At 50.7% G+C, this 19849-nt stretch overlaps 2 protein-coding genes across 3 annotated transcripts in view; one reads left to right on the top strand and one right to left on the bottom strand.

The window, feature by feature from the left end:
* Positions 1–19849, bottom strand: part of KIF1C (kinesin family member 1C) — a 21829-nt gene extending 1980 nt beyond the window's left edge. The window contains exons 1-22 of one of the 2 annotated variants that reach the window (XM_011359736.2): positions 19720–19849; positions 17924–18044; positions 17547–17679; positions 17053–17129; positions 16521–16700; positions 15784–15849; positions 15225–15403; positions 15026–15137; positions 14492–14569; positions 14268–14333; positions 14104–14179; positions 13539–13617; positions 13192–13337; positions 12243–12412; positions 11984–12063; positions 11778–11853; positions 6870–6949; positions 5932–6026; positions 2948–3031; positions 2348–2534; positions 2128–2200; positions 859–1473 (exon numbers count right to left, since the gene is read on the bottom strand). In XM_011359736.2, the coding sequence (XP_011358038.1) occupies positions 859–1473; positions 2128–2200; positions 2348–2534; positions 2948–3031; positions 5932–6026; positions 6870–6949; positions 11778–11853; positions 11984–12063; positions 12243–12412; positions 13192–13337; positions 13539–13617; positions 14104–14179; positions 14268–14333; positions 14492–14569; positions 15026–15137; positions 15225–15403; positions 15784–15849; positions 16521–16700; positions 17053–17129; positions 17547–17652 (2625 nt within the window). In that variant the 5' untranslated portion in view covers positions 17653–17679; positions 17924–18044; positions 19720–19849. The remainder of the gene's footprint in view (positions 1–858; positions 1474–2127; positions 2201–2347; positions 2535–2947; positions 3032–5931; positions 6027–6869; positions 6950–11777; positions 11854–11983; positions 12064–12242; positions 12413–13191; positions 13338–13538; positions 13618–14103; positions 14180–14267; positions 14334–14491; positions 14570–15025; positions 15138–15224; positions 15404–15783; positions 15850–16520; positions 16701–17052; positions 17130–17546; positions 17680–17923; positions 18045–19719) is intronic. The other variant, XM_023530417.1, reaches the window with a different exon arrangement.
* INCA1 (inhibitor of CDK, cyclin A1 interacting protein 1) overlaps positions 19263–19849 on the top strand; it is a 6732-nt gene continuing 6145 nt past the window's right edge. The window contains exon 1 of the mRNA XM_011359739.2: positions 19263–19405. The gene's annotated coding sequence lies outside the window, so the exon portion shown is untranslated. The remainder of the gene's footprint in view (positions 19406–19849) is intronic.

Here is a 19849-nt window from a genome sequence, read left to right as displayed (position 1 = left end):
CCAGGAAGGGACTCACTGAGAAGTTATCCTTGTAGGAAATACCTGAAAGAGGTGAGACTATCAGAGGAAAAGGCATTCTAGGAACAGGGGACAGGTGCAAAGGCCTTAAGGCAGGAGTGTGCTCAGCAAGTTCAAGGAATGACAAGGAAGCCAGAGGGGCAGGCGTAGAGAGAGAGAGGGGAGAGGAGCGGGAGCTGCATTTGGAAAAGCCTTCAATAACTATGAGCTGTTGTGATGGACTGCCTGTCGACCTCCATGAGAAGGAAAGCTGGAACAGAGCAAAAATTCTGTTGGGTAGCCCTAATGGCTAGCACAATGCCTGGTAGGCATGCAAATATTTGTTAAGTCAATGCATGCAAAACAAGGATTGGAGGTTAACATTGCCTCTCTCACAGGGCTACTGTGATGATTAAACAAGATGACACACGAAAAGTGCTCAGGACAGCGGCTACCACAGAATAAATGGTCACTCACAGAGAGGGGTGGCTTAACATACACATATGTGAACACTCATCAAGCGATAACTTAAGAATTGTGCACTTTGTATCAGTGGTTCTCTAACTTTATTGTACCTCAGGAACATCTGGTTATTTATCATAAATGCAGATTCATCCCCAAAGATGCTAATTCAGCAGGTGTGGGGTGGAACCCAAGAATCTGCATTTTCAGTTAGTGCCCTGGTGACTGAAGTAAGTGATTCACAAACTATACTGAGAAAAGCTGATACATGCCAATAAAATTTTTGAAAGCAAGAGGGGGAAGGAGGTTGGACTCCCTGGTGAAAGGTTCAGATTTCGGAAGGGAAGAACTGAGGAGGAGAGAAGAACACGGAGAAAGCCGGGCCAGGGCCCTCCCTACCTGGGTCAGGGGGATGACCCTCTCCATGCGGAGCATGCGGTCCCTCAGGGCCTGCAGCTCGCGGTCCTTGCTGCTGTTCTGCAGCTTCACCTCCTGCAGAATCCCCGTCAGCTTGTCGATGTGAGCCCGGAGGTCCTCCACCTCTGCCCCACGGGCTCCCTCCTCACCACCGCCACCACCACCTCCGCTGCCTTCCTCCTCGCCCACTGTGTCCCAGACATCCCGGGCCACAGCCCTCCAGGCATCTCCAGGCCCCTCTGGCTTGCCATAGGTGCGACACAGTTCCCGCATCTTGAGGGCAGCCAGGGCCTCAATCTCAGCCCGTCCGTGGCGAAAGTCGGCCAGGGCCACCTCATAGCAGATCTCTTTTACTGCCTGCATCTTCAGGTCAGCCATGGTGGTCCAGCGCGGGTCTTTGCCCTGTAGCCGCCGACGCTGGGGTATCTGATACACCCTGCGTGGGGCCCTGCGCTTGCCACTGCTGGGCAGGCCACAGCGCTTGACAATGCTCTGGACCGTGGTGGGTGGCAGCTGCTCTCGCAAGGAGGAGATGAGCCTCCAGCTCTCTTCACAGGAGCGTTTATCAGAGTCGTCCCCACTGTCAGAGTCCGCATACTGGGGCCAGAAAGAGAGCAAACAGGAAGAGGGCTAAGGACATCCCAAAGCCCTTATGTCCAAACAACACTGGAAATGCCCGTCAGAACCTTGATCCCTTGGATGGGCTGCTTAACTTCTGCTTTTCTATGTAATGGAAATGACAATGGCATCTCCCTCATAGGTACATTTTGAGGGTTAATGTACACAAAGTGTGGGAAAGAGTGGCTGGCACAGAGAAAGTGACCTATAAGTATAAGCTTTAGCTATACCAATTCTAGATTTCATGCATGTGTATTACTCCTCAGGATGAGGTTTGTGATTTAAAAGTAAGCCAAGGTGAAAAACAATCTTAAGTAACTAATAGTACAGGTGGTATTGGCTATGGTAAAAATCATAAAGGTACCACAGGATCAACTGAACTCCAGGAAGCCCTCGTCCACTGGAAGGAACTCTAGTACTCTGCACACACAGTGTTCGCCCCCCACCCCCCATCACATTTCTCTCATCACTGTCTCCTCCTAAACGCCACCCCCACACTCCATCCCCATGCACACTCCCGCTCTGGTTCAAACAGCATAAAACAAAAGCAGAGTCAGGCTGCAGTGTTCCTGTGCCTGCTAGCCCATCTCCTGCCTCTGCGTGCCCCACTGTACCCTCTAGCCAACCCCTCACCAGTCGCTGCTGTTCTAGGAGAAGATCAGCCTCTTCTTTTTCTTTCCGGTACTGATTCTCCAGATCCTGCAGCCTGGGATTGAGTAGGGATGGAAGAAGAGTTGTGTGGGGTTCTGGAGCAACTTCTATGGAGTCTCTGGCAACAGGAGGATACTGGAGGCTGGGGGCCCAGGAGGGACAATCTAAAGGGCCCCAGGGCACATGCACCCTCTCCTGATACCTCTTCTCCATCTCCAGCTTGATGTCAATGCCTTGCTGCTCCAGCAGCTCCTTCTGGGCAAAGTTCCAGTCAACGGGCTCGGAGGGTGGTCCTGGGGGTGGGGGGACCCCTCGCTCCCGTTCCAGCCGTGCCTGCTCCGGATGATTGAAGCGGAAAACGTGGTTCTTGCCCATCACAATCCTATTCCCTAGAGATGGGAAGAGGGAAAAGTAAACTCGGTCCCGCACAGCAGCAAACTCATCCCCATGCCCAAGGTATATAGGGTCCTGCCCACAAGTCCCAGGGGCCCTGACACCATCTCTCTTATCATTCCAAATGTGAGGGCAGTCAAAGCTAAGGTTCCCCAAGCTGACCCCAGGAACCACTCTGTCCCTGACAGCCAAAGCAAACTGGGGAGCTGGCATCCTCTTCTTGTTTCCCTAGTTCAGCAAGAGAAACCAAAACCTGACTGCTCTATCTTCACTTCCCAGTTCTTCATATCCCCATGCTGTTATCTATTGATTTCTGGGTGCTGCTCTAAGATTCACTCAGGAAGCTCTACTCTGGGACTTCCTACGCACGGCCATATCCAGAACTCTCATTCTATAATACTTCCTCTACCTGACTTCAGCACCAGTGGCTCAATCACAAGTTTCCCATTGACATAGGTCTCGGCTCCTTCACACGGTTCCAGGGTGACCACCACTGAAGGAGGGAGAGAGAAAAGCAAGCAATTAGACTCTGGAGGAAGGGGGGTTATGGTCAGATTCCCATCTTGCATTTCCCCATCAAAAAATACATGCACCCTCAGTCCCAACCCCCCGCAGTACCTGTCGGGGGTGCCATGGCCCCTCTGGTGGCAGGCAGCAAGGGAAAGGAAGAGCAGAAGGAGGATTAGAGCCCCAGCTAAAATTCCCAGGAGCCTCTGCAGGGGCTCTGTACTCACCCACCACCATCTTCCCGACAGCAGGTTAGAAAATCAGTAATTCTCAGGGGGCTTCATATTTCATAGCCAACTGATCAGCAAGCCCTATCATTTTTGTCTTCCAGATGTCCATTCCTTCCTTTCCAACTAACGTTATCCCTGGCCTGGATTCCTCCAGCACACTTCTAGCCCACTTCTATCTGATGCACCTCGCAAAATGCCACTTGACTAATCTTCTTATGCCACAGCCAACAGATCAGTGTCTTCACAGGACAAGATAAAGTCAACACAACCCAAACACCTATCGAAGTGCTTGTCTGTACAAATCACCAAACTGCTGCTTGCTGGGAAACAAAAGACGCATGAGGCAGCTTCCTGCCCTCGAAGAGCAGTGCCCCATTATCACAGAGGGGGCTCTACTTCCAAAGATCCAGGTCGTGTGACTCCTTAGCTGAGGGACACTGGGCAAGTCACCCAACTTCTGTGAGCCATAAAATGGAATAATGAAGGCTTTCTTTACAGAGTGGCTGAAAGCTCAAATAAAGTGATATGCAAAAGTGAGTTCTTACTTATATTAGAAGTAATAAAGAAACCAGAGTGAATGGTAAGATAAAGCAGAGATGGGACTACTGATACTATGGGAATACAAAGAAAGCAGAGAACTCAGCTTAGGGACAGAGGACTGCAAATGATTATTGGAAAGTACTCATTTCTGAGCAGATACTTGAAGGAAGCTTCGAATTTCAAGGTGCAGGGATGATGGAAAAGAGAAAGAAGACAGAAGAGCTGAGGCATCATTGTGTACCCCAGAACAGCAATGGAAGGTGGCAGAGGAGACAACTGCATGGCCGTAATGGTACCAGTCTATGTCCACCCTTATTCCTCACCATGCCCCAAAATGCATTCATCTACTCCACAAATATACTGTACCTCTACTATCTGCCAAGTGCTATATTTTAGGTCATGCAAATACAATAAAAATAAAAACCAAAATTCCTGTTCTTACAGAGCTCACTTCTAACTGGTAAGATAGACAAGAAACGAGTAAATCAGGAGTTAATCTGACGTCAGGAAAATACAGGTGTTCTGGAGGGAAATGGGGCCAGGCGAGGAGATGGATTTGCTCCAGCTGGCCAGGGCAGCCTTCTCCATGTCCATGAACCCACAGCGATCAGTACAGAGGCAGCCCAGGGCAGAGCTCAGAACACAGCCCCAGAGCCTGCCATGCTATATTCAAACACAGTTCTGCCATCTTTTAGCTGTTGGTCTTAGGCAAATTCCCTAACCCCTGAGAACCTCAGTTCCCTCATCTGAACTGCATGAGAAAAAGCAAAAGCACAAAGTAGATGGTCAGTAATAATTATTCTTCTAGGTTCACACCCACCTCATTTCTGCCTCTTTGGTCAAGTCTTAAATCTCCTGTAAGAAGAGACCCAAATGGACTGAACCTTTAGGGCCCTCAGTTTTTGGGGTACAGAATCATAAGCTGCTTTTATTGTGATAAAATGATTTCGTGCCTGCCTGTCATATTCCCAAACACAGTCTCACCTCCTGTGGGTGGGCTCACTCTGTAGCTCTTGGATGATTTCAGTATCACCCCAGCCCATGGCTTGAGGTAACCACAGAACAGGAACTAGACAATAATGCACTGGGCTGAACCGATTCAACAGTCAGCCTACAATGGCAGAAGCATTTGCTGCCACTGGGGACCTGTACCAGACCAGAATGATTGTGTTTATCTGCTGACCCTGAACCAACTAAAGCCCAAAGTGCATGCCTTAAACCTAAGCAACAAGCCACACAACAACATCATTTCTTATTTTTAAGAATGTGCCAATCTTGCACACCCCATCCCCCTGTGCCCTCAAAAGCATCACTGTGTACCCCAGAACAGCAATGGAACTTTTTCCAGATTTGTAAGGCATAATACATGGACTCAAATTGATGGAGAGCTCATATTTAACATCTCCTGCCACCCTATCCAGCTCATTTCCCAGAGCTCAACTTTGCTTAGGCCTAATTGGACCCATACCATTCCATTTTTTTTTTAAATGAATGAACCATAACAAAATGTTGACCTCAAAATACACCCTGAACCACACGAGTATTGTTTTGTTGTCAGGCTACTACCTTCATCCTTAGGGCTTGCAGTTTCTAAAAATTTCTGCTGCTCTGGCCATACAGGAGCTAAAAGTCTCTGAAAGTTTTGGAACCAGAGGGATGCTTGGGGCAATTAATTCCCAGAAACCATTGCAGTCTTAGCTGGATAGATAAGCATGTTTTCCAGAGATAAATACAGATAGCCCATTGAAACAAATAGAACTTTTCATAAAAAATGAGCAGGGTACTACTATCTTAGGGTAAGAAATCAAGGAAGAGGGTGGGATCTCCTCATCACCAAAATCTCACCCTCTGGCATACCAAGTGTTGTGTTTCTGCCTTGGGGACTGTCGCCACTCCCTGCCCCTTGCAGCATTCTGCACTCTCAGGGTGGGTGCAGATAGCTGGGCCCTTGATAATCCCGCACCGCTTACCATGAGCTCGAAGCTCCTGTGAGGGTGCGGACACATCTCCTTTTACATGCATGCAAACCCAGTGCCCAATTCAGTGTGTGGGGAAGAACATGGGACCTGTCGCTTTCTTTGTCTTGCCACTCCACTCTCACTCCCTCAGCCATTACCTTCTCCATCTGGCTGAGGGATGCTCCGGAACAGACAGTGTTGCTCCCGAATGAACTGCCCAGTCAGCTTGATGTCCACATCTACCTGGCCGACCCTGGGGAAGCAATGGCCAACATATTCTGAGCATGTGCCAGACATTTGTGAAGATCCTTCTGAACACAAGTTCATCCAGCTCAGTGAGCCAAGCGTAATTTCCATTTCACAGATGAGGAAAGCTGAGGCTCAGAAAGGTAAAGTAACTTGCCCAAGGTCACACAAATATAGTGGTGAAGCTGGGATTTGAGCCTAGATCTATTCAACTCCAAAGCCCCTGTCCTCAGTCACTGTGTTAATAGCAGAGGAGAAAAGGGAACCTGGAGTAGAATGGGCACCCTCTGTGAGTCCATCCACCCGTAGGATGGATGGTCCACTCCCTACCAAGGATAGCTGTAAATGCCTGTGGTGGGACAGGAAGAAGGCATCCTCACCCCTTTAAATACAGGAGGTGACCTCAGAGGCATCAAGACCCAGGGATACGTTAGCATTAGCCAGTAAAGCCACCTGCCATGTAGGCATTCATCAGCATAGGGCCCAGGATATGTTTCCCCCAGCCCTGGGAAGGTTCCACAAGGGAAGCCAAGGCAGTGGTGCTAAGGGCTAAGAATGTTGTGGTCTAAGTTTCCAACCCACTCATCTGCCCCAGTAAATCAGGAGCTATCACCACAAGCGCTGGGTCAGTTTGGTCCCAGGAGGCATCTGACCCAAACCAAAGTGGTGGGTGAGGCAAGACAGCCGCTGAACAACCAGGCTCAGCAACAACTCAGGAAGCCCAGAGATTGAGCAGGGCTGTTAAGTCTCTAGTGAGGTCACTGGGAAAAGGAGCCACCGGTGTGGCCATCCCTCTGCAACCACACCCCAAAAGGAGAAGCTGCCCCACAGGACCCTTAGTAAATGCTACCTGGTGATGCCATCTTTGATGTGGTAGAGCAGACATTCTGACATCAGGGGGTCTTCATTCAGGTTCACCAGGTGGGGTGTCTGTTGTGGGAAAGGAGGTGGTCACAGGAGAGATCATGAGAGCCACCCAGAGGGTGCCACAAAGAGGAAGAGAGAGGAGTTTCAGCAGACATCCTCCAGGTTCCAGCACTGCCAGCTGCTCCCACTCCCATACTTTCCCATCTTCCTTATTCCCACTTATCCCAATCACTTTCAGGACAACCTGACCCACCCTCTCTTTAGACACAAGGGGCCTATAAACTTGCCCTACTCACTACCCCCTCCCAGGTCAGCAACCCTTCCCAGGGCCCCATTTCTTCAGACGCACCTCGATCCACCCGTCTCCCTGACTGGAAACCTTAGAATCTACCTGCCCTCGCCTCTGCCTTTCCTGTATTCCCTCTGTCCCCAGGTCTCATCATTTCTTCCTTCAAAATGTATCTTGCCACTTCTGGAGAATACAAGAGGGGACGGGGTTAGGGTAGGGGCTGGTACTTCCCACCTTTTATTCCACCTTCAATTTCTTGAATTACTTTCACAATTACAATTAAAAATTAGAAAGTGTCAGTTCAATTCAAAAGCACATAAACAAATATTTGTTTCTCATAGCAGACTCCCCATTCTTCCCTGGCCACTGCCAGTCCACAGGCCTGCTTTACCACAGGCCAGGGTCACAGCAGCAGTCACCTGGTACTGTCACTGTCGAGGTCTTCCTGACTGAATCTATTCACATAGCTGGCTAATTGTTATGCTGTTCCTCACTGATAACCTAGCTTATTCCCTTCCCCAAAAGTACCTTTTCCTGACTACTACTTCTCTTGCGACACTCCCACCCTCCCCAGGCATATAACTCTAGGCAGCATACAAGCCTTGTTCCTTCTACAACCCCACGCCACTGCTGCCAAGCCCAGGGAAGTCTTCCACCCTACCATCTGCTGCCTTGGCCCACCTTGCTGCCGGCCTCCCTAATTTCCTGCCATCTCCAGGGGTCTCCCATCTTCCTGCTTACACTACACCATGGCAGTGTCATGTTTCTCCACTCAGAACTCTCCAGCTGGCACCCCACACCTGGCTGACTTAAACTTGCTTTTTACGCTGGTATCCTTGGTCCTCCTCTACGTCAGGGCCCCAGCCTGCCTATCCAAGCTCCTTTCCAAAGCCCCTCTCTGCCCTTCTATGCTCCCACCCAGTGGGCTTCTGAGCACTCACTCCAGAAGATGACCTCCTGCATCCCTGACCACCCCTGTGAGCTGCTACCCATTTTCCCTCGCCTGGAGCCTCCTTTCCCAGTCCCACTCCTATCCCCACCTGTCAAAATCCTTCACTTCCCTCATGGTCTGTCTCAAATGCCACTTCCTCCACGAAGCTTTTCTAAGCCTTCCAACTGAACACAAGATCCCCTGCCCCCATTCTATGAGGTACTGGGCAGGACAGAAGTGACTCAAATCCAGATGCTGCTGTCCAGTCAGTAAGGAAATCAGAGTCAACTTGGGGAGATGGGACTTGGAACAGAAACATCATTACAAGTGGGAAGCCGATGCCTCATAGTAGTTTCTGATCTTTTCAGACTCTCATTTAGCTCATTCGTTGATTCACTCATTTGTTCCCAGGAGTTGAGTGCCACCATATCCTGGGTTGAGCTCACATACAAAGATGAATGAAGTGAGGAACTGTGAAAGCTCAGAAGGACCTCATGGAAAAGGCAGTATGGGAGTTGGTCTTTGAAGATGAAGATGATGTGGACATGCAGAAGGAAGATCATTCCAGGTGAAAAGGAGATTGGACAACAGCACAGAGGCAGGAAAGCACAGGGTGTAGGGAAAACAGCCTATAGTTGGGCCCCATATTTCTTTGGGGGTTCCCTGAACAGTGATCCCAAGGCTGTGTCCATGACAGATACAACGTGTATCCATGGGTCTGCCCTCCACCCAGGCACCCAACGATCACTGCTGCCACACTTCCTCTTCTCCTGAGGAAAGTTCACATGCCTCCCAACACTACGGTGTCAAGAATGGCAAATACTGATGGGCTCTGGGAGCAGAAAGTGATCCATCCCTTGGGAGGGGGGACATGATTCAGGGCAGTGCTTTTCAAACTTTGTTCAGCCTGGAATGCTTTGTTCAAATGAAACCTTACCTAGAAGCTTAATACGTCAAGCAGATAAGCAGAGAGCTGCTTAGGCTGAGGCCGGGGATGGGAGACTCAGAGTCTGGTCCTGCCCAACCCGCCCCTCAGCCCCTATGAAGGAAGCTCCAAGCCAGGTTTGAAAATCACCTATTTAAGAAGTCCTTAGGCCCGGTGGTATGGGTCCCAGAAAGAAGGGGCTTTCCCTAAAGTTCTTGGCTCTCTCCAAGACAAACTGTAGCTTTCCCCCTAGGATCCAATTCCTGACCCCACCATTCCCAGGTTGGAGCTGCCCCCACCAAACTCATTTCCCCATTTGTGAGGCCCCATTTCCCCTCTCCCTTCTGAAATACACATGCATTTTAAACATGAAAATATGTTCATCCTTACCATCTTGAGAAAATGCAAAAGGAAACTACCCAAAGACATCTTTTTAACCAATCAGATTGGCAAAGGTCAGAAAGTTGAATAGGGTGAGGGAACTCGGGCTCTCTTGTATGTTGCTCTTGGGAGTATAAAGTAGCATGGTTATAATCTTTGGAGGGCACTTTGACAAAATAGATCAAAATTTTACATGGCCACCATTTGACCTCAAATCTCCACTTCTAGGAATTTGTTCTAAGTATAACAGACCCATTTATAAGACTATATGTTGTAACATTATTTATAGTATCAAAGAATGGGAAACAACCTAAATGACCATCAGTAGGAAACTAAGTAAATTACTGAATATCTACAGCAGCAGAATATTCTGATACCTTGAAAAAGAAGGAACAGAATTCCAATACATTGTTACATGAAAAGTATGAAGTAGGCAACCACTACTATTACAAAGAGAGACAGCTGTATGTGTGTGTACATGTGTGCACACGTGGTTAACTGTATATAACCCATGCCTGTGTGTACACAGGCTACCTCCAAAAAAACACATCAAGAGCTGAGAACAGGGCTTGCCTCTGGGAGGGGAAGCTGACGGTGGGAAGGAAGGACAATTTCTTTCCAACATACACAGCTCCCAGCACTACGTGAAGGTTCTCTCTGGTGTTTGTCACCTTTACAAGAATAATTACAAAAAAATCAAAACAACTCGCCCTCCTGTTTGTCTGGGCTTCAGGAGGTAGCATCCCTTTGCAGTGGGAGACCTCCAAAGAAGAAACACCCACCTCATCAGTTTCTCCACCACTTTCTGCCTCTAACCCTGAAACTGTGGTGGAAGCTCTTCAGGTACCAGGCACCCCAAGGTGACTGCAAGCCATAATGAGAGCCATCTGTAGCCTCTCCCTGAGATGCAAACCTCAGAAGGACCCAATGGTACTCAGCCACAAACCAGGTCCTTCAGCTCAACCTACCACCCTCCATCACCTACCCATAGCTCCCTCCCTCACTCACTGTGACTTGGGGCAAGCAAAACAAACCTCTCTCCTCTTTTCAGATCCCTGTTCTATGATCCCTGCTCGCTCAGTTTCCCAGATGGTATTGACTTTATGAAACCAGGAGAGGCCTCTTTCCAAAAATTCACCACCTCTTCCAAGCAGCCCCCATGACCCTGTCTTCTCTAATCACAGTGTATCTGACTTAGGGCCTGATTCTATTTTGCTTCCTAAGGTGGACCAGAAAGGCGTGGCTAGCTCTCTGGTGGGACTGGAAGTTCCTGATTCACTCAACTAACCTCCACATCATCCCTTAATCACTATGCACTGCTGGTATGGCTGTGCTGGCTGTCTATAGCCAGTGTCCATTCTGATTGGTCTGTCCCTATGCTGTGCTGGTTGTTAAAGACTCTGAATACCATTCTTGCCTCCAGCTGAGACTGATCACTCTTGCCATGCTTCCTTCTCTCCTTCTTTCCTCTCAGTAAAGATTTACTGAGCATCCACTACAGAACAGGCACATGACAGGTGCTGGTGTGCCCCACTCACTGACACTTCCTCATGTTTGCTTAGCCTAATGTTCTCCCTGCTCCTCTCTACCTCCAAATCCCAATGGTGTGGCCCCCACAAGCAATTACCATGGAGGTCACATCACCTTTCAGGCTCTACTTTCCAAATTGCCTTCTCCAGGAAACCAGTTTCCATCTATCTCCAGACTACTAACGCTACTATCTTTAAACCTTTCACTGCATTTACAATCAACATTCGGTGCTTACTCCTCTATTTCCTTCAGTTTTGCTTTCCCAAGTTATCTTTTTAAAAATGCATTTTTTAGCTAACATTTTAATTAGGTACCTGTGAATTATATACCACAGGTACAGAGTATATAATTCAAATGATATAAAAGAGTATACGGTGAGTAAATATTTACTCCAACTAACCTCCAATCTCCTGGGTCAACTCCCTCTCTACTGGGATAACTACTGTAACCAGTTTCTTACCAATCCAGACATAAATTCTATATATGAACTTACATACACACGCATTTGAGATTATATTTGTAAACGCCTAGTAGCTCCTGAACTCCCCATAACAGCAGGGGCCCTGTCATCCTTCTGTGGTCCCTACAGTCCCTGGACACAGGCACTTCCTGAGCACTTGCCTCTCCAGCTGTCAGATGCAGGGAGAAAGAAGGCAGGGATGGCCAGACAACATAGAGAAGAGGTGGCAGGAGTGGGGACAGAGGTGATGGGGGGACAATTCAGAGACCTCACAGATAAGAATTAGAACTTATCACCCTCCTGTCCCCAACCCTCCTTTCTAAGCATCCAGACTCCTAGGCCTCCTTGGGCCTGTTCACCCAACCTCTCACTTACCTTCTTTGGAGAGAAGACACCCACAGTTCCCCCATCCTCTCGGACAGCCACTCCCATCTCAGCCAACAACGCTTCTCTGCAGGCCAAGGAGAAACAAATGTTAGTCTTATCATTGCTACCCATGAACTCTTGCCCTGCAGAGACTGACCTTCCCTCCCCACTCCCATGCCTTTCAGGGCTCCAGCTGTCACTCCTGCCCCTCACACCTCTCCATCCTCAGGGCTTCTGTCTTGCGTAGCTTCTCCTCCCAGGTCTCATTCAGCTCAGCTATAATCTTCTCTGTTTCCTGAAGGCACGAAATAGACAAGGATCAGGACAGTCTGAGACAAGCACCAACCATGGGGGCCACGCTGCTCCTGAGATTCCTTTTCCTCTTCAATCCTGGCTTTGGAAAACTACACTCCCATCAGACCCCAGGCCCCCAGGCCCTTAGGCTCCCAACCCTGGCCAGCTCTAGCTTCCCACCTGCAGCCTCTCCATGGCCTCCTCAGGCCCAATCTGGGGCTCGGCGTTCGGGGAGAATGATGGTTCCAGTTCCCCATTGTGTGCGGGGGGAGATGAGGGTGAAACTGGGGCAGGGGGAGACGATATAGCTGGCAGAGGACCTCCGGGACTCCCCTCATCCACCTTCAGGCCTGGGAGGTCAAAGAGGTCAAAGAAAGAGGCTAAGGAAAGATGGAGCTGATTGGAGACACAGAGAAGGCTTAAGAGAAACCAGTCTATAAGGACTTTAGAAGACATCTGGTCAACCTCCACCAAGCAGGAAGCCCTCCTACTACAGCTTTAACACATAGGCACTCAGTCTCTGATTGTTTCCCTTCCAGAGATGGAGAGCTCATTACTGAATAAGGCAGCCAGTTCTTTCCGTTGTTAGAGAGACTCGCATTCTCAGAAATGTTACATGTGCCCATTGCTTCTAGTTCTGCCCTCTGGGATTGGAGCAACTATACTGTTTTTCCTTTCACAAGCCTACTCGTCAAATGTGGGAACATAAACATCACATCTACCATATCCTTCTCTTCCCAAGAATTGACACCCTATTCCCTCCACTGTGCTCCTCAGCATCCTAACTGTCCTCAAAGGGATGGATCCCAATACTGAACAGGGAGTACACACCTGACACAGTCAATAGATTCCACATCCTCTAAAACAGACTCCGTTTTGTATTAGTGAAGCTGAGCATTATGTTTTAGAACCCATTCCACTATTAACTGTTTTTAAGATTATAGTCAACTAAACCCCTAACATTTTATGAGAATTTCTGTCGAGGTATAATAAACCCCTTCTCCGTATTGGTATCCATGTCAATGAGAATATGAAGGGCTTCATGGTCAGTGGTTCCTCTCTGGCACCAGGACTGGACAAAGGCAGATGAGGAGGACTGAGACAGGCTGTCCCTCCTCTGGAGCCCTACCTCCGAGAGCAGAGGCTGAGAGCCCCTGAGCCACCAGCAATTCCCGTAGCCGAGCCACTTCCTCCTGTAGCTCTCGGATCAGACGAGCATTAGGATCTTCGTTGATGATGGCATTGCAGCGGATCTGCTTAGTACGATCGGCATACCTGGGTGAGGAGGATCGGGATTGGTGAGGCCCAAACACGGGTGATCCTGGTCTGCTGCCTATTTCTCTCTCTCTATCCCAGGTTTTAAAATATTGGGGTACAGCTAAGGATCAACCTTGTCTCACGGGCAGGTTCTGAGCTACCAGCCTCTGAAGTCCCCTGGCACTTTTCATGTGCTGCCCCACCCTGCCAGAGACCCACCTGAGGGTGCTAAGAGTCTCCTCGTAATTGATGTCCGCAGGGCTCAAAGCTGCAATCATCGCTGTGCGTGAGTTCCCACCTATGTATGGAGATGAGAAGAAAGCTTGAGTTAGGCTGGGTCTTAAGAAAAGTCAGATTGGGTCGGACAGTGGGGGGTCCAGGTAGGGGTCTGAAAGGTCATTTTCCAATACAGGAGGGAAGCTAAGAGTTGTGGAGCTAACCATGAAATCCAGTAGTCAGAGGGAGCATGGGTGAGGTCAGGGAGACATCAGACATCTGTGGGATATTGAGAGATCAGTGGGAGGAAGACAAAGTCAGTAGTGGGTGTGGAGTCAGAGAGGGGTTATGGGTAGCCAGTTCGGTGAGGCTCCTGGCTTGGCAGGCAGGATGTAGCCTTGATCTCAGCATCAGGACATCTTCGAATCATGTTCCTCAGGTCAGGGGAAAGTCAATGATACAACTGAGATTCTAGGGATGGTAAGGGGATTTGTCTGACTTATCAAGGTGGGTTAGTAGGATAGTGGCAGGGTTGGCAAAGAGAGAGAAAAAGAGGGGAGCCCCTCACCCAAATTCTCCTTGAGCAGCCAGGTGAGCACAGAGTCCCTGTAAGGGATAAAATCCGACTTCCGCTTCTTTGATTGCTAGGGGATGGAAGCGGTAAGGGGTCAGAGTGGGCCACCCCATGTCTCCTTTCCCAGAGCCTCTTATCTTCCCACCACAAGGTCTTACCATATCCGCAAGGGCAGAGATCACCTTCCCTAGAGTAGTCAAGGACTTATTGATGTTGGCACCTTCCTGGAAAAGGATGAGGAATGTGGGCAATGAGGCTCTACTCTCCCTCTCCAATCCACTTCCCCTTCCTTTCACCACAGCCAGAGTCTCAGGTTAGGGTTAGAGACCACTGCACATAGCCCCCAACACTGCCCCTTTCCATCTCTTCTAAGCCTCCTCACCTTCAAGCGCATGCCCCGGGCCCCTGAAGAGTCAGCCCGCTCACTCCCAGCAAGGTCCACCAAACTGATCTTACTAACCTGGGTCAGAAGAAAGAGGCAGGACGTGACTGGGGTCAGTGGGTTTGGGCAGACAAATCAGTGGAACAACCAGCAAGGGAATTGGGCAGTTGTCAAGGGATGGAGAAAGCCAGGAAGAAAAAAGAGAAGAGGACAGGAGGAAATGGAATTTGTGAAGACAACAAAGAGGGGCTGGCTGGGTAGTCATCCATTGCTTCATTTATTCGTTTATAGATATTTACATGCCCACTGTGTACCAAGACAAAGGACACAATGAGATTCAAGCCTTGCCCTGAGAAATCTAGTAAGAAGGACACACAAACAAACAGAAGATGGTATCACTGATCTGACAGGGGAAGGAGAGAGGGATATGGAAGCCTCACAAAGGCACTTGAACCAAGTGTGGGCAGGGAGGAGGATGCAAGGCCCTTTCATGACATCATCGTCTCTGTTAACAGGTGTGGGGGGGTGTCCTACCTTCTCTGAGTCCAGCCCAGTGAGCTGGTCATGGCAGCGCTGTGTGAAGACAATAGTGAAGACGGCATGGGAACGGCTACTGGTCTCATTCATGTTGGTGGCAGCCACAGTCCTGGGGGAAAGGGAGTGGTCACTGGGTCATGCCTCTCATCTTCCTAATCCTGGCTCCCTTTCCCTCCACTCTGTCGGCCAGCCTCACCGCGCCTTATTTCCACAGTCCATAAGGTCAGCAATGTCTGCGTAGGAGGTCACAGCCAATTTAGACAGGTCCTGCACGTAGGGGCCCAGGATGGGGTGCTCCCGGACCCGCAAAGAACCCCGACTCTTGGGGTTCAAGAGGTCTCGTACCCGCTCACAATAGATCTCCATATAGCTTACCTGAGTGGAAGAAGCAAAGAAGTAACAAGATAGAAAATACTGATGATGAAACTTAATCTACACTCCACTAAGTATGATACAGGTGATTGCAGCTAATGTACTAGACGCCAGGCATGGTGTTAAGCACTTTACATATGAGAGCTCACTGACCCTTCCAACAACCCTAGGACAGGGATCCCATCATTACTATTTCACTAATAAACATACTCAGTAGCTGAGAGATGAAATCATTTGCCCAAAGCTACAGTTAATAACTGGTAGAGTGGATCCCAAGCTGTCTGACTCTGCAAACTGTCCTTGATCTTAATCATTCTGCTCTCCCCGTCCCTACCCAAAAACACTGTACCTCTTCCCCATACTCCACCTAGAGATGGACTTACCTCCACAGAATAGGAAAGCTGAGAGCTCTGATTCTTACTAACACGAGAGAAGAGGTCCTCGCAGAGCTAAAGGGGACACGGAGAAGCTGCTGTTCATAGTGTATCTGTGGCACCCAGCACCAGGGTAGGCCCTGTCCCAAATGGTCCTGTTGAACCCTAACCTCAGCCCTGAGGAAGGGGTCATTCCCATTTTACAGAAGAGACAGCAACCTCAGAGAGGTTCACACTTGCCCAGGGTCACATTCTTGTATTCAGTGAGCCAGGAAGCAAACCCAAGCATCTCAACTCCAGAGCCTGTGTGCATTGCCACTACGCTGCACAGCTAGGAAGAATTATAGCCAACTCTCAGTTATTCACAACTGGCTTCTATAATCACCACCTTAGCTATAGTACACAAGCCTGGGGAAGTACACTCACAAGTGATTATGAGACGAAGTAAGTAGTAAGTGGTAGAAGCAATGTTCAAAGCCATAGAACCAAGGTTTAAAGCCAGGGATCTCTGATACCAAAGCTTTGGCTCTTCTCATTGAGCCTTGTTGCTTCTGATGGGGGCAAAGACTCTCTCCCCAAAGGGATCTGGATGTCTAGGTTGCAGCCAACCCCTATCCCACATCACATTCCTTGTCACCAAGGGCCTCAGAGAGCCAGCTCTCTGCTCCACAATCCATAGACTCCCTGGCCTATGAGCAGCTAATGATGCCTCTGCCCTGGTTGCCCTGCCAGGTCCCAGTGTGTACCTGGGGCACAATGCCTTGCTGCCCTGGCTCCTGTCGCCCCATCATAGTGTAGGATTTCCCAGCCCCGGTCTGTCCATAGGCAAAAATGCACACGTTGTAGCCTTCAAAAGCATGGAGGAGCATCTCTTCTCCAATGTCCCGATATACCTGTTCCTGAGATGCAAACTGGGGGTCCTCGGCCTGGGTGAAAAGGGGGTAGAGAAAAACAGCAGGAGCCCTAGATGGCTTTGTCCTTAGTGTCTAGGTCTCAGGAGTCTTTCCCCCATTGTCAGTGATTACCCATAGATCCTGTGTGTCCTCCCACCCCCTCACAGTCCTAATCATCCCTGAGGGTCTTATCCAGTCTCCTGCTGATCCTTACTAGCCCACAGGTCGTCTCTCCCCCATCCTGGTCCCAATAACAACCTAAAGGTCCTGCCCACCCCAGTTCCAACAAATCCTCTAGAGGTCCTATTTCCCAGCAGTGCCCTGTCCCAGGACCTAAATCCCCTACCCCTCATTGCTTATCTCTTTCCCAGACCAACAACCTCACCGAAGTATGTGACCAGTAGGAGTAGTCGAAAGTGAAGCTTTTAGGGGCATCCTTGCTCTGTTTGGGATTGATGATGGCTGAGGGAGAAGGAGAGGGCAAAGGAAGGCAGGCCAAATTCAGGTACTCCCAACCTCTGCCCACTACCCACAAGCCCCAAATCCAGGCATCCCACTCCCCTCCTCTGTTCTAGTTCATCTCTCCCTTTTAATACTCCCCACCCCCTCCTGCCACCAAAGCTAATTTTGGCTTCCTAGGATCCGCCCCCCACTGGGCTGCCTCCTTGGATTGGGCAATGGAAGGCTCCAGGCCAACATTCCCCCTCCCAGGGACTGGGAGCATAGAAAGGCCAGCCTACCCCAACCCCCGCCCTTACATCTAGCACCTGCTCTGTGCCCGGCACAGCCCTCCTCTTGATTCAGCCCAGCAAGACTGGCCTGTGTGGTGGACCTGGCCGGCCTAGCCTGTGCCCAGCCAGGCCCTTGGGACTCACTCACAGGTTGTGCTGCCCTGCATGCTGACCACACATTTGGCATCCTGGCTGGTCTCACGGGCGTTGAAGGGCCGAACCCTCACTGCCACTTTCACTGAGGCACCAGCCATGGCTCCAGATACTCCCACCCTCCTCAGCTGGAGGACAGAGACACAAGAGGTTAGAGCTGCTGGGGAGATCCAGACATTGCCTCCCAGCTTCTCCCAGGAAACAGTCTTTCCACCCCACTTCCTCAGCTACCCAGCCCCTCAAGAGCCCAGTTCCTAGTTCCCTGGCCTTCCTTCCCAATGTCACTCTCCTCAGTGACTCCCAAAGGTGTTCCTGTCTCTCTCTCTCTCTAGCCATATCACAGGGGGACCTGACCTATTACCCCAGAGTTACCTGTCGTCCTGGCCCCAGACCAGGGGGGCTGTATCAGTTCTGGCTGCCACCGGCCCTCGTAGGGGGAGCCCCATCCTACACTTGGGGCCTGGCCACACCAGCTGGGGCTGTAGGGGAAACCCTGGTTGTAGGGGAAGAGTGGTTAGGAAGCACCTATGGTTCCAGAGGTGTGTCTGGGGTTCTGAGGTTAGAGGACAAGGGTAGGGGGCAATGTTAAGAAAAATAAGGATAGCTGTCCCTTTGGAGTGGCCATATGCAATGTGAATCCAAGGGCAGAGACAGTGATATTTTTATTCCTCATCGCTCACAAGTGTACTTAACGTCAGATAGAGAAGGGAAAGAGAGGCTGGACGGAGGGCAATTCAGAGAAAGAGACTCATGGGCAGACACACTGAGGGTGGTGAAAGAGGGGAGAGGAGGGGCAGAATATCACAGACACCAAGAAAAGGAGACACAAGAGAGGTCATGCTATGAAGGAAATAATGGGAGTAAGGAGGGAGAGATTCAGAGGCTAGCAAACACAGAAACAGATAGGGAGGAGAGCTCCTGGGCAAGAGCACAAACTGGGAGCCCAGAAGAAAAACAAGAGGAGAGAAAATTCCAAACATAAAACCCACCCTAAAATTCCCCCTCAGGGTCAGCCAGGGAGAAGTAGCAACTAGCTCCCACCTAGGGCCCACAACCTCCACAGAAGCAAGTATTGCCAATGGGCAAAGTCCAAGGGCTGGAGGTACAGGCCAGGACTGGGATCCACAGGGCAGGCCTGTAGCCCCAAACCCCTTGCCCAGCCCCCAGCACTTCCTCCCCAGGATCCAGGACAATGGGCAGGGGAGGGTGGGGTCATCCTGCATACATCAACCCCAGGCCTCCTCTGTTGAGGGAGCCAGAATACCTGTCTTTATGGGGAGGGGAAGGTAGCACTGGGGTCTGTCTGCCAGAAAAGGGAGAGAAGGGAAAGGAAGCAGGCGGGTTCCAGTCCTAGCCTGGGGCTGGTGCTATGGCGTCCACTGCCCTAGGGAAGGTGCCAGGCTGGAGCCAAGGAATGTGGGTGATCAGGTGCCCACACCCTAGGAGAAGAGGCTGAGCAGCCCACACCCACAGACAGCAGGGTGGAGAGTTGTGAAGAGAGATCAGGGATGCTGGGCCCCCTTCTGTGGTCCCAAAGGACCTCAACTCCCTGTCTTGCTGGGTCTCACCTCACCAGCTTTCCTGGCCAGGGCGGGGGAGTGAGAGGGCTGGTCTGTCCCTGGACAGGAAGGGAGTAGCTGAAATCAGAGGCTTTCTCAGGAAGAACAACCGTGACCCCCAGACCCTGACCAAGAGAGAGAAGGGACACTGGTGGGGACACGCAATGGTGATGCCATAGCGGCTAATGGGTGGGGAATGGGGTGGCAGAGCTGGGGTATAGCAAGGTAATACGTATAGAGGTCTACCGGTACAGCGTAAAGGAGCACTGGCGTACAGGCTGGAATCACACTTGGGGTAAGGCCGACCCACCCAAAAGGAGGCCTCTGGCCACCTGCACCTTGCCCGCCCAGCAGTTCTCACACAGGCCCGCGACCCGGCCTTTCTGGGAAGCCATGCGGACCCTGTCCTCCCGTCCAGCCAATCGACGGCCGCCCGGGGCCTGGCACCTCTCTGCGCCTCAGCGGGACAAACAGCACATGATCCTGGCTCTCGCGGCCAGCCGGCCCCCGCCGGGTCCTGCAAACCTGGACCCCGGCTCCCCGCCCCCCAGCCGGGCACATTCCTCCGCGGGCGTCCCCTCCCTCACCCCCCTCTTCCCCAGCTCTCACCTCGTCGCAGCAGGGCTCCCGGAGTGGCTCTGAAGAGTGCAAAGGGACAAACTTTCCGGGAAGCGTGAGACGGGAGCAGGGGAGATCGGGGGCCCGTTCGGGGCTGCCCCCGCCCCTCGCCGGGTCCCCG

The sequence above is a fragment of the Pteropus vampyrus genome, unplaced genomic scaffold (genome assembly GCF_000151845.1).
Source record: "Pteropus vampyrus isolate Shadow unplaced genomic scaffold, Pvam_2.0 Scaffold50, whole genome shotgun sequence".
NCBI classification, from domain to species: Eukaryota; Metazoa; Chordata; class Mammalia; order Chiroptera; family Pteropodidae; genus Pteropus; species Pteropus vampyrus.
This window is presented reverse-complemented; position numbering and strand designations above follow the sequence as displayed.